We start from the raw sequence: 16,465 nt of genomic DNA, 5'->3' as shown, positions 1-16,465 counted from the left end.
AGGAAAGCATTACATGTAGTGTTGCCCAAATTCAGTCTTGGTCTTGCAGTCTTGGTCTTGTTCTTGCGTTTTTGCAAGACCAAGACCAAGAACAAGACCGCGTATTTTTAGCAAGACCAAGACCAAGACTGACCGTGCAAGACTTGAGCAAGAACAAGACATAGCCTGCAAGACTCTTGCGTCTTGCAGCTAGGACTTTGATTTTTCGAATTTCTTATCGAATCTTCAGTTATTTATTAATCTGCTTGATCTTTACCATGGCTATGTTAATTCAGGCTCACAATGTTCCAATTGTAATACGTTTTTCTAAGATTTAAAGTAAACTTTAATAAATAGTAATACCTAGACTAATAGGTAATTGCAAGACTTGCAAGACTCTTGCTGCAAGACCAAGACCAAGACCAAGACTGAGAGCGCAAGACCAAGACCAAGACCAAGACCAGGTGTATTGGCGCAAGACCAAGACCAAGACCAAGACCAGGTGTATTGGCGCAAGACCAAGACCAAGACTGGCTAAGTCTCGTCTTGTTCTTGCATTTGGGCAACACTAATTACATGTAATGTGGAATTTCCCGGAAGTCATGTTTTTGTATTATCGCGTTTTATTTCTGGAAAGGATTGTTAAATCACTGATGACTGAGATTATAAGGCTGTAATGCTTAACAGAGAGATAATGGATGTTCAAGAGTTTGCGGGTGTTATTTTTATTGATTGTTGTAGTTGTATGTTGTTATTGTAGTAATACAAACTATTGTTTTGAATAAATTCAGCTCACTGAAACTAGATCATAGCAAATATTTTGATATAAGTATGTATCAGTAGCTGTATTTTCCGTACCACTCGTGTTTTTATTACATTTTTATTTTCATTAAACATGCGCATTTATTCGTATTGCAAAAAAGTTTGCATATGTCATATAGAGCAGAGGAAGTTCATATTTTTAGCAAATTTAAATGCCCAAAGTCAATCAAATAAAGCAAATAAAAAGAACCCACAACTTAAATTGTTTCATAGGGTTTCTTTTTAATCCACATTTGATTGTCTGCTCCATTTCTATTACACAATACGTTAAAACTTAAAAGAATGAATTTGTACTATTATTTTCAAATTTCTCATTTATATCTATAAAACTATAGATTTTGATTTTGTTATGAACATACCGACTGCCAGTCCTCCTGGCGCTCGATCCGTGCCGGCTCTGTCCGTTTTGCTAGCTCCGCCCTTCGCAGCTGTTCCCTTGCCTTCGAGCCAAGGTCCGCGGGGCCCACGCGCACGAACTGTAGCGGGTTGGCTGCTGGCTTGCCGGGCAGCACGGCGGCCGTGTGCGGCCTGGTTGTGAGGAAGTCTGCGCTGTCTGACGTCTGGAAAGAGGGTGCTTATTAGTTCACTTATTTAAAAAAAAAATTATTCTTAAAATTTGTAACAATCAATTCAGAGAAAGAAACGAACATTAAAACCAACCACCAGATTTTTGCTTGATATGGATAAGAATTTGCTTGTTTTATTTCACGCTAAAAAATCTGTAATCTGCATTTAGAGATTAAAGATTTTTTAGCAGTTTTTAAAACGTTCAATTGTCTAATGCCTAAGTTCGTTAAAAATTTAAGGAAATAATGTCACAGTTAAATGTAAGCGAAGTTGCGGGCAGGAAACTAGTCTACACATATGTATATTCAATATTGTATACTGTATAGGTCATCTTCTTATTACTTCCGAAGACATGATAGGCAATAAATATGCGTCAATCGCGAAAAGATCGCCATTAAAAAATAAGCTTCTAATAAATTAATACTACAAAATAAGTATTCTTATATTCTCGGGCCATATAATCATTAATTACCACCTGTTTAAGAATATATGAATATAAATCTGTCAAATAGTACAAAATGACCATAAAATCGTACACATTTGACCATAAAGCTACATCCTTTGGAACTAAACATTAAATACAAGTAGATATCGATAACGGAAGTGAAACAGTTATATTATAGTAATTAAAATAAATTTTAAAACTCGGTAGGTGCGTTATTATGCCTACAGTTATAATGCTGCTAATTTGAATGTCTTTGAGGGTTAACTAATCAGGGACATTCATAAATTGGTAGTATTATGTCGTCTTGACCGAACTTTGATAGTATTTTTGAAAAAGTAATTTGACAAGTATGCAAACGAGTATTTTATGCGCATTAACAGGCTTGGAATTTAAAATTAATAGACTTAATTGAATTTTAATTAATTAATGTTTCCTTGATACAAGAAAGTTACAAACTAGTCAGAGCCAAAAAAATATGTAGGTATGTGAAATGGCGCTCTATAACAGTGTCTGTTATGTTATTTATACGAAATCCAATATTTTCAATCATCAACTATCAATAATGCTAATATATAGTTATCAAAATATTATATATTATATACAGAGATTTTATTATGTTGACATGTAATATAAAAATTCATCGATCGTTCCCACAACAAATCAGTTCTTTTCACTAAATATATCTATACAATTTTCAACAACTACCTACACTAACATTTGTACAATACTGCCTAGTTGCACAACAATGCTCTTTTTATAAAAATATTTATTTATTCTAGTTTTAATAGCACTTTCATATATCACGGAACACTTTCAAACATTACGCTATATAATGTGCAGGAATCAATATCGGCGCGTGCGCAGCTTTCACTGTCAATGTGAATTATACAACAAACACGCCCCACGATATAGAATATTGAAAGTTAATGGCCAGATAGCTGGAACTGCGGTGTCGCTTTTAATGAGGTTTAGTGTGATGCATGTCAAAGTAGAAGTGGATAATTTTTGATTTTCAAAAGTAGGTTTTCGTTTTTCGTTGGGTGAAAAAAGCAGTTTAAAGGTATTAAAAGGTCAAAGTAATTCAAGAAAAATCTGTTTAAAGGATTAAGAAAATTAAGTACTCTTACACGACAAAGTTAATGCATTTTAAACAAGATGTAACCAGCTTAATTAAGTAGGTACTTTAACCGCGAACTGTCACGCCATTACAAGCGATACAAGTTACAACGAGAAATAATGTAAGCCATTCATCTCTCAAAGCGGCTCGAATTTGTCAGACATTGTCTTGTCAAGTACACTGTCATGTTGACATTAACTGGTCAACATCGAGCTGCGTATTTTTGTTCGTGAAAAATAAGTAAAAGTGTATAAAATAAGTAACAAAGTGGTTAAATCTTGTGCATTTTACCTAAATTTACAGTATTAGTGTTATCACAGTGCTTACTATACGAGAAAACTTTAAAAAAAATCATAACAAGACTCACAGTGCTTACCGTTGTGAATGCGGATTCTTCAAATAATTTCATTTGAAATCACAGGCTCAGTATATTATCTGAACTTTAACACCAAACAATGTGCAAAAACTAAAACTGTACTGGAATCAAATAAAATTGCACTAATAAAACCGTTAGTAAAAAAAAAAATTTAAAAACAAAGAACAGTGTTATGTTATTTCATATTTGGCAGTGACATTTACTTCAACAATGACAAGACAAAATATATTATTAATCAAGACGTGATTTATTGAAGCTACGTTAAGTGCGACATCTATTGACTAACTTTTATGACATCTATTGACATTTCGCAAAATACTGGACATCTATCAAATATTCATATCCAATTTGTGAACGACCATAGCATAACTGATAAGTGACCGGACATTAAATGGAACAATAACTTGACTCGAGTTCGAGACTGCATGGAATCTAAAATTTTTTTTTTTTTTTTTTGTTTTGTTGTTACATATTACGAAACTACAAGGACACTATTTATATTAAATTCAATTAAAAATTGTTATTAAAATCTTTTTTATATTTTATTGATTGTATACTAGATTTACATTAAACTAATTTAAACATTGTTTTGATTGAAAATTGCTATTAATGTTATTAACATTTTATTTTATTGGCATAATTATTATATTTTATTATTTGTAAGTATAATAGTTTAAATTATTGACAATAATAACACTAATATAATCGATTGTGTTTGTATTAAAAATGAATTGTAACATAAAATTTATATTTGAATAGCTTTAAAACTTAAATATTATAAATAATAAAAAGAGGTATAAAGGTAAAATGGATTTAGAACATGTGACACAAAGGCGAAGGAAAAGCTACAAACAAAATAACTCATTTGAACTATCCTTCTTATCAGATGGAACAAATGCCAGAAGCTTACCAGACCTTTCGACATGTGTTGATATTCAAGATTTAAATGAAAAAATTCAAACCCTACAAATTCAACTAGAGAGTGCAAATAATGAAATTGAGGAATTAATATTAGAAAACAATAAATTAACAAAAAAAATTGTTGATCTGGAAAGAAAGTTTTACATATTTAATAAAATTTATAACGAACCAAATAGTAGCGGAATTAAAAATCAATTTCGCTCCTTAAAGATAATGAAAACAAAACGTAGAATAGACTTCGATCAAGTTGATGTTATAGATACTGGCGAACGGCAAGATAGGCAAACAGACTGCCTGAATTTCAATAAACAATTGGTTATGGAAACTGAAAATACTTTGAATATAAATAACATTAATGAAAACCTATCAAACAGAAATGAAATTAAAAAAAGACTATTTATTTTTGGTGGTCAACAATGTTCAGGATTAGCATGCCGGCTTATCACATCTAGGATAAATACCTCCTATGAAAAATATGAAATATTTTCAATGACAAAACCATTTGCTGACACAGGAAAAATATTGGAATCGTGCTACAACAATAACTTTAGTGCTTCAGATCATATTTTGTTAAGTGTAGGAGAGCATGACACAAATCCGTTGCATATTATGACTGAACTAGCAGCTATACTAAAACATTTAAGCAACCTTAATATAACCATACTGGAAACCCATAAAAATAGATATTTAAATGAAGGTAAAATAAATAGTTATCTAAAACAAATATGCTCACAATTTCCTCATTGTAATTTTTTGTCATTACAGTCAAGTTGCAAATCTTACACACGGAAGAAATACCTTGATAACATATGCCGTGAAATAAATATGTATCTTGATTATACTTTCTACAAACAAAAATTCTTGGTTCACAAAGACTGGATACATACATTAAAAAATTCTAATAAAATAATTTGGCAAAATAAAATCAAACCCTTTGATAAAAAAACGCGGAATATTCTGAATGAATTACCAAAAAAGGGTACTATCCCCTATTATTTTAAGAAAGACATGAGTTATGAAAATAAAAATAACAACGAGAGAGAAGAGTTTTTTCGAGGGTCAAAAAGATAAAACCAAAATTATGCACCAAAATATAGCTGGTCTTTTAAATAAATTGGATTTAATAGAATTGGAAATATCAGAATTAAAAATAAAACAGAACTATGACATAAATATACTTTGCTTTACAGAAACATTCGTCAAAAGCGGTGATGAATCTAACATGCTACTTCAAAATTATAACATGGTATCTTGCTTTTGCAGAAAAAACGAAAAACGTGGTGGATCATGCATCTTTGTCGAAAGATCACTAGAATATAAGGTTCTCGATGTTTGTAAAGATATTTCGGAAGAAAAGTTATTTGAATGTTGTGGAGTAGAGCTACCTTTATTTAAGTGTAACATACTATGTATCTATAGAATACCGAATTCTAATATTACAAAATTCTTCAAAAAGTTAGAAACTCTTCTTCACACAATAAAACGCAAAGATAAGAGAGAAATCATTCTAGCAGGGGATCTTAACATAGATATTTCTAAAAATAATAATAGATCCTTTGAACTCAAAAATTTACTAAACAATTATAACATTAAAATACACATAAACGAACCGACAAGACAAAATTCATGTATTGACATTATAGCAAGTACAATAAATAGTGCAGAAGGCAAAACGTTAAAGCTATTTTTATCCGACCACGACACATGTCAAATTATGCAATTTAAAACTAACAACTGTACAAAAACAAAAGAATACTTTTTCATAAAAAATCGTGACTATTCACATGAAAATATTAAAAAATTCAACAAATATCTAAGCTGTTTAAAATGGAGCGATGTTTTTACTGAACCTAACGCCAATAAAGCGTTCAATAACTTCCATCAATGGTTCTGCCTTTTATACGACCTTTGCTTCCCTGTAAGTAAAAAAATTATAAAATGCGGTTCAACAAAAGTAAAATGGGCAACTAAAGGTATCAAAACAGCTAGTTCTACAAAAAGACAACTTAGATTTCAATATTATAAAAACAAAGCTCAGGAAATTAAAATGAAGTATAGGAAATACTGCAAGATTTTAAAAAACTGTATAGACTATTCTAAAAGAACATTGAATGAGAAATATATTAAACTTTCGAATAATAAAATAAAAGCTACCTGGGATGTAATAAAAAATAATAGTAATAATAATATACTGAAAACATGCATTGACAAACTTAATATAGATAATATTGACATGAATGAACCTATGATTATTGCTAATAAATTTAATGACTATTTTATAAATATTACTAAAAATAAAATCAACTCAAGTACAGGACCTATGAATAAAAATTATAAAAATAATATCAACCCAGTCAGTAAAAGTATCTTTATTGCTCCTACTTCCATAACAGAAATCTTAAATATTATTCAGTCACTCAAAAATACAAGAGCTGTTGGCTATGACTCTATCTGTACTACTATACTCAAGGAATGTAAAGAGTATATAGCACATGTTCTGGAAAATATTTTAAATAAATGTTTCGATCAAGGTATATTTCCAGAAATGCTGAAGCTATCAGTGATAAGACCCTTACACAAAAGAGGAAATCGGAGCGAGATTAACAATTATCGCCCCATTACTTTAATTTCTATATTTGCAAAAATCTTTGAAAAGGCTATATACAAAAGATTATCAACGTTCTTTCTAAAAAATAATGTTATAAGTTCACAACAAAGTGGTTTCCAAAAAAACAAATCCACAGAGATGTCTATATTTTCCGTGTTAAAAAGTATAACTGAGAGCATTGATAAAAAGACGTCTGTAATATCAATATTTTTTGATTTGACAAAGGCATTCGATGTGGTTAACCATGACATATTATTGAATAAGTGCGAACAATATGGAATCAGAGGCATTGCCTATGACTTAATCAAGAGTTACTTATCCGGAAGAAAACAGTGTGTAGAAATCTCAAATTTAAATCAAAAACATGAAATGACGCAGTATAAATCAGCTTATGAGTATAATACGTGTGGTGTACCACAAGGAAGCATGTTAGGACCTTTACTATTTCTAATTTATATTAATGATTTACCAAACGTGACGAATTATAATTGTGCATTATTTGCTGATAACATATGTTTGACAATTCCTGACAATCAAAAAGATTCTGACTTTAACATGACATTGAACAATACATTAAATTCTATTATGACATGGCTTGAGAGTAATGATTTGACACCCAATATGACGAAAACAAAATTTATACAATTTTCTAATTATCAGACAAATAAAATTAGCATAAATCTAGAATACAATGACAAACAAATAAAGCAAGTAGATAGTACAAAGTTTCTCGGGGTACTAATTGACGAGCATTTAAACTGGAAGCTACACTGTGAAATAATCTGTACTAAAATTAACCAGTTCGTATTTGCCCTAAGAAAACTAAAAAAAACGATTTCGTATGAAGCTGCCCTGACAGCATATCATGCTTACGTTGCGTCCGTGCTTAGATATGGTATACTGTTTTGGGGAAACTCAACGAATGTAAAGGGTGTCTTTATTGGACAAAAGAAATGTGTTAGGGCTCTCTGTAATGCGTCCCCAATGGACTCTTGCCGACCACTCTTCAAAAAATGCAAACTATTAACATTAACTGGTTTGTACATCCTAGAATCTTGTATTTTTGCTAAGAAGCATAAGGATTTGTTTAGATCTGCAAAAGAAGGATATCAACTTGGCAATAGAGACCCTACAAGGCTGCTGATGCCTAAATGCCGTACGGCCTTATACCAAAAAAATGCATCTGTTATGTGTATACATATATTCAACGAAATTCCCAAATCTTTGAGGGACTTGCCATTTAATATTTTTAAAAAGCGTTTAAAAGCCTGGCTAATTGAAAAATGTTATTATGACTTAAAAGAATTTTTTCAAAAATCAAAATAATGACATAATATTGTAATTATTTGTATAAATTTAATTGATTTGTAGTAAAAAAAAAAATAATAATAATAACCAACTTGTAATAAATAAAATTGTGATATTGCTATACTAGGTATAATTTAAAATGATCTAATGAACTAATGTAAATAATATATTGTTTAAATAATAAGTAATTTACGTTAATTAGTTTAATTATAAAATTAAATAAGCATAATATAAATATTTGTATGCCAATTTCTTGGCGAATTGTGCGGACATGAAATTTATTGTAAGGACTTTGTAACCACAATTCAAACAAATAAATTTTCATTTCATTTCATTTCATTTCATTTCATTTCATTTCACTGTACAACAAACATAATGGGCCGTCTGCACAATGGGCAGCGTTGGCCCAGCAATTGATCGTCGACGTTTGCCGCCATTACGACGATCTACAAGGAGGGCCGATCATCGACATCTAGGTCCTCTAAAGTCTACACCATCATGATTGCTTCTACTGGCCCATCGCTGGCCATTGTGAAGAGGGCAAATGTATACATTCCTCCATTGAACACACCTTTGAATAAAAAACGAGAGTGTGCCCTACGCACTAAGTTCAAAATGGCAGCTGCACGTTAAATATAGCACTTGCAATCCATTCGTTCTAAATGTACGGTATGCGTTTAAATTTAGAGTCACTAGACTTAGTTCACTGTTCACTTCTGTCACTCACGCGCGCCTATTTTAGATCTCGATCAAATTATATCACTATAGTAACCCAATTAGTAGAAAAGTACAGATTAAAAATAAAAAATAAAGATCAACAAAATAGTTTAAACAAAAGACTTGTAACTCAATTAGTAGTTTGAAAATCACAGATTAAAAATAAAAAAGAACCAACGAAGTTTTGTAAATCCAAATGATATCGATACACTCGATTAAGTATAATCGTTGATGATCTTAACGCGCGGGTTCTCAGCATGAACAACGACAAGCCACTGCCTTTCGCGCTTTTCCAGTAGGGAAAGTAACATAATTACGTTAAAATCGTCTTGACTCGGTACATGGGTAATTAAATAATTTCAAGTGTATATTAAGTAACGGTGATTTATGTAATCGTGAGTGCGTTAAACTACTGTATTTATCAATGGTAGGATACGGTATTTTTAAAGTTAGTTTCAAATTAGTGATTTTATTGAGTTTTCCAAACTGTAACATATTTCGAATGCCTACAGGAAATTTAATGTGTTTAAGACAGTTTCTTGAAAAAATCTCATTTGTTGATAGTATAGCTACAGGTTTATAACCAATTCTTATTCTCTTGGTACTACTCAACCCAAAAGAGACAGATTAGCGTGCGAAGAGTTTCTTTGTTTGTTTAAACGAGCTAATCTCGGGAACTACTGGTCCGATTTGTAAAATTCTTTCAGTGCTAGATAGCCCATTTATCGAGGAAGGTTTATAGGCTTATATATCATCATGCTACGACCAACAGGAGTGGAGCCACGAGGGTGAAACCGCGTAACTGTGAATCTGTAATTTTTTTCCAGGACGAATAGTTTGCTGACCGTACATTATAGAAACAAAAAGATTTTTCCATTAGTTTCCCTCGCGTGCCACATTCTCGTGGTTGTCGTGTTTACATTTTCCGCCTGTCAAACCACTGATACATATTATTGATTAAGATAATTGATATCGCATGTGAATGTTTTTGCTAACGCTACATGTGAGACTAGTGATGTGTACGCGCTTTTCTTGGGTATAAAAAAGATAAAATATGTTGGTTGACAGTAAAGAGAATGTGGAAAGTAGAATTTCGAATTTTTTTTAATATTTTTTTTTAATTTGGCTTCTGTCGATGTCTACATATGCGCGTTAAAACGTAATTTTAATTCTTAATTCAGGAATATAGAATCAACAGTCTGAATCAAAATAAAACGACATTATTTACAAAAGCAAATGATACAAAAACTACAGCAATGAATCACAACCAACCGTGTTATAACGTCAACTCTTAATTTCTAATTAATCGCACCGATTAGAAGCATCGTGATTTTGAATAATTTGTTATACTATTTCACAATCCGTTGCAATTATATAATTAACAATAAAAAGTAGTGCAAGAAGATTCTCTTTATTTATTTCCGTGTTTTCCAGCGATTATTGTTATGTAAGCCTTTGTTGTCTGGAATACGAATTAAGGGTGACTGAATTTGACATTTTAATATTTTTTCCCTTTCAGTTACAGGCTCTTTTGGTTATGAATGAAAGAGACAGCGTTATAATTAATTGGTCGGTTTATGTTGTAGTTCTGTTTATAAACTGTATGATGTTACGTTGTGTAACTTTATGAGTATTTTACGCCTGTTTTATTAGGTTGTAAACTTTTCCATTTTCTTTTCAAATATACGGTCTATATTTTTAAACAACCCACAATTTGTTGTTATTTTTTTTTAATTAAGAAACTACTCTAATATAAAAACAAGGAATAAGGCTAAAATTATAATTTATAAGTGTATCTTTATATAAATTTATTATTTACTGCGAAATTGTACAAAATATTTAACTTTACTTTGTGCTCTAATGAAACTGAAAGTGTTCATAATTGTTGGGTTGTATAATCGAAGATTAATTAAAAATTTTGATCTGCCAATTATGGTGGTATCGTGAACAAACTAACATTACTTATTGACCAAAGTATATCTATTAAAAAACTACCTACCTATGCCTTTAAACTTATCTTGTAAATCAGACTAAAATTATTTTAAGCATGAGGATCCCGAAATAAAAAAAATGCTCAATTCCGCGCCAAAATTAGATTTTAATCGTTTTTCCCTGAATAAATAGGTTTTAAAACTCTACTAGGTACTTATTTTCTGGTATTTTTTTAAATTTTTTTAATTGAAATAGTTTACACAGATTTACATGAAAGCAAATTTATATCTCCAAACTTCTCACAAATGTTGCTAAGTTTATATAAAAAATACCTTAAAAATATGAAAAATAAATTACCTGCAAACCACCGTAACCGTCTAGTACTCTCAAACACACACAAGCAACTGCCGTTAACTCGTTACGGCACCCGGCTTTCACTGCAGACGTGACTATGTTTGACAATTCTTGTACGCTTCCAGAATTAACACATGTTTGTAATACCTTGATTGCGAAATGTGCTTGTATAACGTTTATATATAGAATGGATTTTAATCACATGATTTAACGGCTAGATAGAATAAACAATTGGGCTAAAAAAAGCTTTAACTAGATGTTCACCCGGCTCCACCTACGTTCTCTTGGGACGATAGCAATAATATAATCACGCTAAAATAGGCTTTTATTACAACAGCCTATCAATTAATATTATAATGCTCAAGAGTTTGTTTGTTAGCTTGATCGTGCTTATCTCAGAAATCACGGGTCAGATTAGAAAAATTATTATATCACTGTTAGATAGTCCATTTATCGAGGAAGACTATAGGCTATAATCCTGCTATAATAATATCATCACGCTAAAACCAATAAGAGCGGAGCAATGCAAGTAAAACCGCGGGACGCAGCTAGTGTAATAAAATAAGGACCCTTTATACAGGAGAAAATGATTGGAAATCAGATCAGAAGTAACGAATCAATCAATTACAAACAAAGTACCTATATGTATAATAAACAATTAAATGCATTGTCTATTCCTTATACCTCTATAATATTAATGTTAATACATAAAACAATATTAATTAAACACACAATGATAATACATTCCAGTTTTAGGTATTAATTGTAATCTTATCAAATTCAAAGATGTAGGATACGAGTATTTGAGATACAAACACACATATCTAAAGATGGCCTACAAAGTTATTATAGAGCAATTAACAGCTGTTTATTTTGTAATTAAGGTGTGTTCCGATTTTAAAATGACGTATGAAACACGGTTAAAAAGATATATCGTTTAATTGTATGATAATATATACTTTGTGGTTCAGATAATTAACCTCATTTTTTCCGGTAACTATTTGTTACATAACCATATTTAAAGGAAGGTTTTATCAAATCTGTTCAAGAGTTTGATAAAACTTTCATCACTAAACACTATTTACTTGTTGGCTTAGCGGTTAATGGCTTCGATTTTGATCAACGGTCGAAGGTTCGTAACTAGTTCGTGAAGCTAGTTCAGCTTTCAAAATAAAAACGATTTATTAATTGATTAAAAATATGATATCGGCATTTTTTTAAATCGTTTGAAATACTACAGCTTTTTTACACATATAAATATCCAAATAATACCAGCACCAATAGTCATTAAAATTATTTAACAAAACGTCTAACTACACAATATATTAAAATTATTTTACAATCTAAAACTATCACCATATCAAAATTCACCAAAACCCGTTCACCCGTTTCACTCCTAAACGTACGCACAAACAAACATACAAACTATTTCCATGAAGTAGCATCCCTATAGCTATGTTATCAGAGCGAATGACCGATACCGGGTCATTGACCGGCGACCTACACCAATGTAACTTAAGTCAACACTTGAGTTCCCACGCGGGTATGCTCAGTGGTTAGAACCTTGCCTTGTGATATGGGTCGTAGGTTCATAGAACATATCTTTAGATTGATATCATAAAGCTGAATAGTTTGTTTGCTTGAACGCATGATCTCAGGAAGTACGAGTCCGATTTGAAAAATTATTTCAGCGATCGATAGCTCTTTTATCAAGGAAGTTTATACGCAATTTGACCGACATTGTCTATAAAAACCTCGATAAAAGGGCGTATCTACACTCAAAGAATTTTACAAATCGATTCCTAATAATTATTAGCGCGACATCAACAACATTACAAACTATTTTTTTATGAACCTGCGATTTCACAAGTTCCAACCACTACATAACACCATAGTATATAAAATCTATATTAAACTATCATGTGTCGAGAAAGCCATATAAATCCTCTAATCCAAGCGTAATCCATTTAGCTTCACAAAGACTAACTTTCATCTTTATATTATTGAGATAAGTTGTATTAATAGTGACATTAATGTATGTATAATAATATAATAGTGATACAGACAGAACCAGTATTTGTTTAATTGGATCACAGATAATATACTATGTTGACTGTACAAGACATCTATACTAATATTATAAAGCTGAAGAGTTTGTTTGTTTGAATGCGCTAATCTCGGGAACTGCTGGTCCGATTTGAAAAATTATTTCGGTGTTAGATAGCCCATTTATCGAGGAAGGCTATAGGCTATATATCATCACGCTAAGACCAACAGAAGCAGAGCCACGCGGGTGAAACCGCGCGGCACAGCTAGTAAATAATAAGAAATGTAATATTTTGTATATCAGTACATAATATATATTTTCATTTATTGAAATTGCAATCAATCTATATACTTACGTAAATACATAAACAGAACTTATATATGAAATTTAAACGCAATTTACTAATTAACTATTGTATAGCTATATATATAATTGACTGTTCGTAATCACGCTCACTGTAAACGTCTGGTTTAATAATAATAAATAAGAAATCAAAATTAATATAATTATACTAGCCACGCGTCACGGTTTCGCACGGTTTAAAGAAAATAGCTTTAAATTATTTATTCGAAAGATTCATTTTCAATTCAAATAAGTCAAATAGTTAGTGAGTTTATTTACCAACTATGACTATCTTAAAGCATTAAACCAACATGACTATAGTGATCCAATAAAAAGTGCTTTGTTAAGTTCTAAATTTTCTTTTCCTTGAGAAATATTAAGCTTATGAAATTGTCCAGATTATTAATAATTCTATAACACAGTTATAGTAAACATACAGTATAGGAAGTGAATATTGTAAACTCTAAACACTATCGATTGGATACCTTATAAGTGTTAATGCTTATAATTGGATGGCATTATGACATTGAGTTTTGCTGAGGATAGTGTTTTTTGCACGAGTATAACGTGACTCTAGTGAATACTTATACATACGTATAACGGTTAAGAACAGTTTATTTTATTATTTTGTAAATAGATGCATCCATACTTAATATTATAAATCCGAAAGTAACTCTGCCTGTCTGTCTCTTACTCAATCACGCCTCAGCTACTGAACCAATTTTCATGAAATTTGGTATAGAGATATTTTGATACCCGAGAAAGGACAAAGGCTACTTTTTACATAGGATAGGTTTTATCCCAGAAATCCCACGGGAACGGGAAATATGCGGGTTTTTCTTTGACTGCATGGGCGAAACCGTGGGTGGAAAGGTAGTTGTTTATAAACATATGGTTTGTACAAATGTACCTACCTATTTATAGAAAATATTCTAATGTACTTTTGAGGTGAAAGTCATAAAAATTGGCATAATATTTCCAATATCGTATGACGTAGCTTTTAACATTTTTCGTGTATTAATAGTAAGTATGGTCAATTTGGTCACACAGTAAAGTAAGAAGACGGTTGTTTGGGCCCGGCGACGGGCTGCCGCTGATGGGATCACAGACGAATTCTACTTACTTACTAACCTATACCCGTGGCCCTGTCGTTGATGCGGCTTGACGGAACACAGTGGGGTTTTGGTCGGTTGAAATCCGACATAACCCACGGCCTCTTCCCCGGAGGCCATGCGTATATGCAAGATCGATCGTATCGATTTATCAGCTTTGTATAGTTAGTACACATGTTTACTATAAGGCAAACATGTCACATACCACAAGTTTACATATGTTTTATACTCAAATAGGTAAATACTAAGTCTACTCTATATATAAAAACAAAGTCCCATACCCATTCACACTTTCACCACAAGGTCGTGTATTGTTCATGACTGGGAAATCATCATCACATGATCACATCAGATCCTAATGCAATGTCATTGTTCTGTCTTTGATAGCATTGTGTGAATCGAATTTGATTAGCCGACTGTATAGATAAGGGAAGGGAAAATTTAATTCATTTTATTGTTAGAGATTGAAGATTCGCCCGCGGCTTCGCCTGTATTGTTTAAACTGAACAAATTATATAGCTAAATCTTTCTCTTGAATAATATATTAAAAAACCGCATCAAAATCCGTTGCGTAGTGTTAAAGATTTAAGCATACATAGGGATATAGGGACGGAGAAAGCGACTTTGTTTTTAACCGACTTCAAAAAAAAGGAGGAGGTTATCAATTCGGCCGGTATGTTTTTTTTTTTAATGTATGTACACCGATTACTCCGAGGTTTCTGAACCAATTTACGTGATTCTTTTTTTGTTCGATGCGGGATGGTGTCGAATTGGTCCCATAAAAATTTTATTCGGATAGGCCCAGTAGTTTTTATTTTATGAGCATTTTTGTCTGTAGGTATTTGTAAATTTTGCAAGTGCAAGTTTGAAGTCGGTTGTTTTTAACGCAGTTATTACTTGTATACTATGTAGTGATAATCATATTGGATTCATTTTATTTGTTGATTTTATTACTCATGACTTTATCAGTTCTTCTGTTAATTAATAGTTACAATGTATGTATGTTTTCAATACGTAACTATATTAAATAAGATATTCATAATTATCACATATATTTATTATCTGTATGTTATAAGCAAAACTTGCAATATACCATAATACATTAAAATTCAATCTTCTCAACTGAAACAATTTCCATTTATAGATAATATTTAAAAACATCAATAAGCTGACTTCAAGCAGATGAAATGGTCTCATCTAGTACATTGTAATTTACACAACTAAATGCATCACAGTTTACACAATTAGTATTATGATTAATATTCAAAATATTATTCCAAGACTGTCATGTAAACACGCATGTAGAACAAGTTTCCATCGCTCTTATCAATGATAACACGGAAAAGGTAAAGCTATATTTGAGCCATGCTAACAACCTACAGTCTAGTAAATGGCTTTTAACCTACTTGTAAAAAAGAGCATCAGATTTAATGTTTAATCTAATATATTTTTGTTGATTATCTTATTACATTTTATGAGAGGTTAATTTTTACTTCGAGCATCAAGACGCTTTCATGAGCACAAAGTAAAAAAAATATTTAAAATTACTTATATTAGTGATTTTAAATTGAATGTTAGTATGTTTTCATTATTAAATATATCTATGGATAAACCAAAAATAACCTATTTCATAAAACCTTGCCATCAACTAGTGACCTCTTCGAAGTAACTAACGGAATAAAAAAATAAAGACTTAAAAAATATTTATAAGACTTTGTATAAAATAATTCGCAATTTGCGAAAAATTTGGATACAAACCTATTTGTTAATTTATACATAAGCATATCTCTTCTCTAACGCCACTTTATATTCAAAATA

General features: G+C 31.2%; 1 protein-coding gene across 4 annotated transcripts in view; it reads right to left on the bottom strand.

Moving 5' to 3' along the window:
• LOC123700722 (LIM domain only protein 7) overlaps positions 1 to 16,465 on the bottom strand; it is a 143,321-nt gene that overhangs the window by 38,729 nt on the left and 88,127 nt on the right. For all 4 annotated transcript variants that reach the window (XM_045648037.1, XM_045648036.1, XM_045648035.1 and 1 more), the window contains exon 3: positions 1,161 to 1,361. In XM_045648037.1, the coding sequence (XP_045503993.1) occupies positions 1,161 to 1,361 (201 nt within the window). The remainder of the gene's footprint in view (positions 1 to 1,160; positions 1,362 to 16,465) is intronic.

Source organism: Colias croceus, chromosome 20, assembly GCF_905220415.1.
Source record: "Colias croceus chromosome 20, ilColCroc2.1".
Lineage (NCBI taxonomy): Eukaryota > Metazoa > Arthropoda > Insecta > Lepidoptera > Pieridae > Colias > Colias croceus.
Note: the sequence above shows the minus strand (reverse complement) of the source record. Positions and strands in the feature narration are given on the sequence as shown.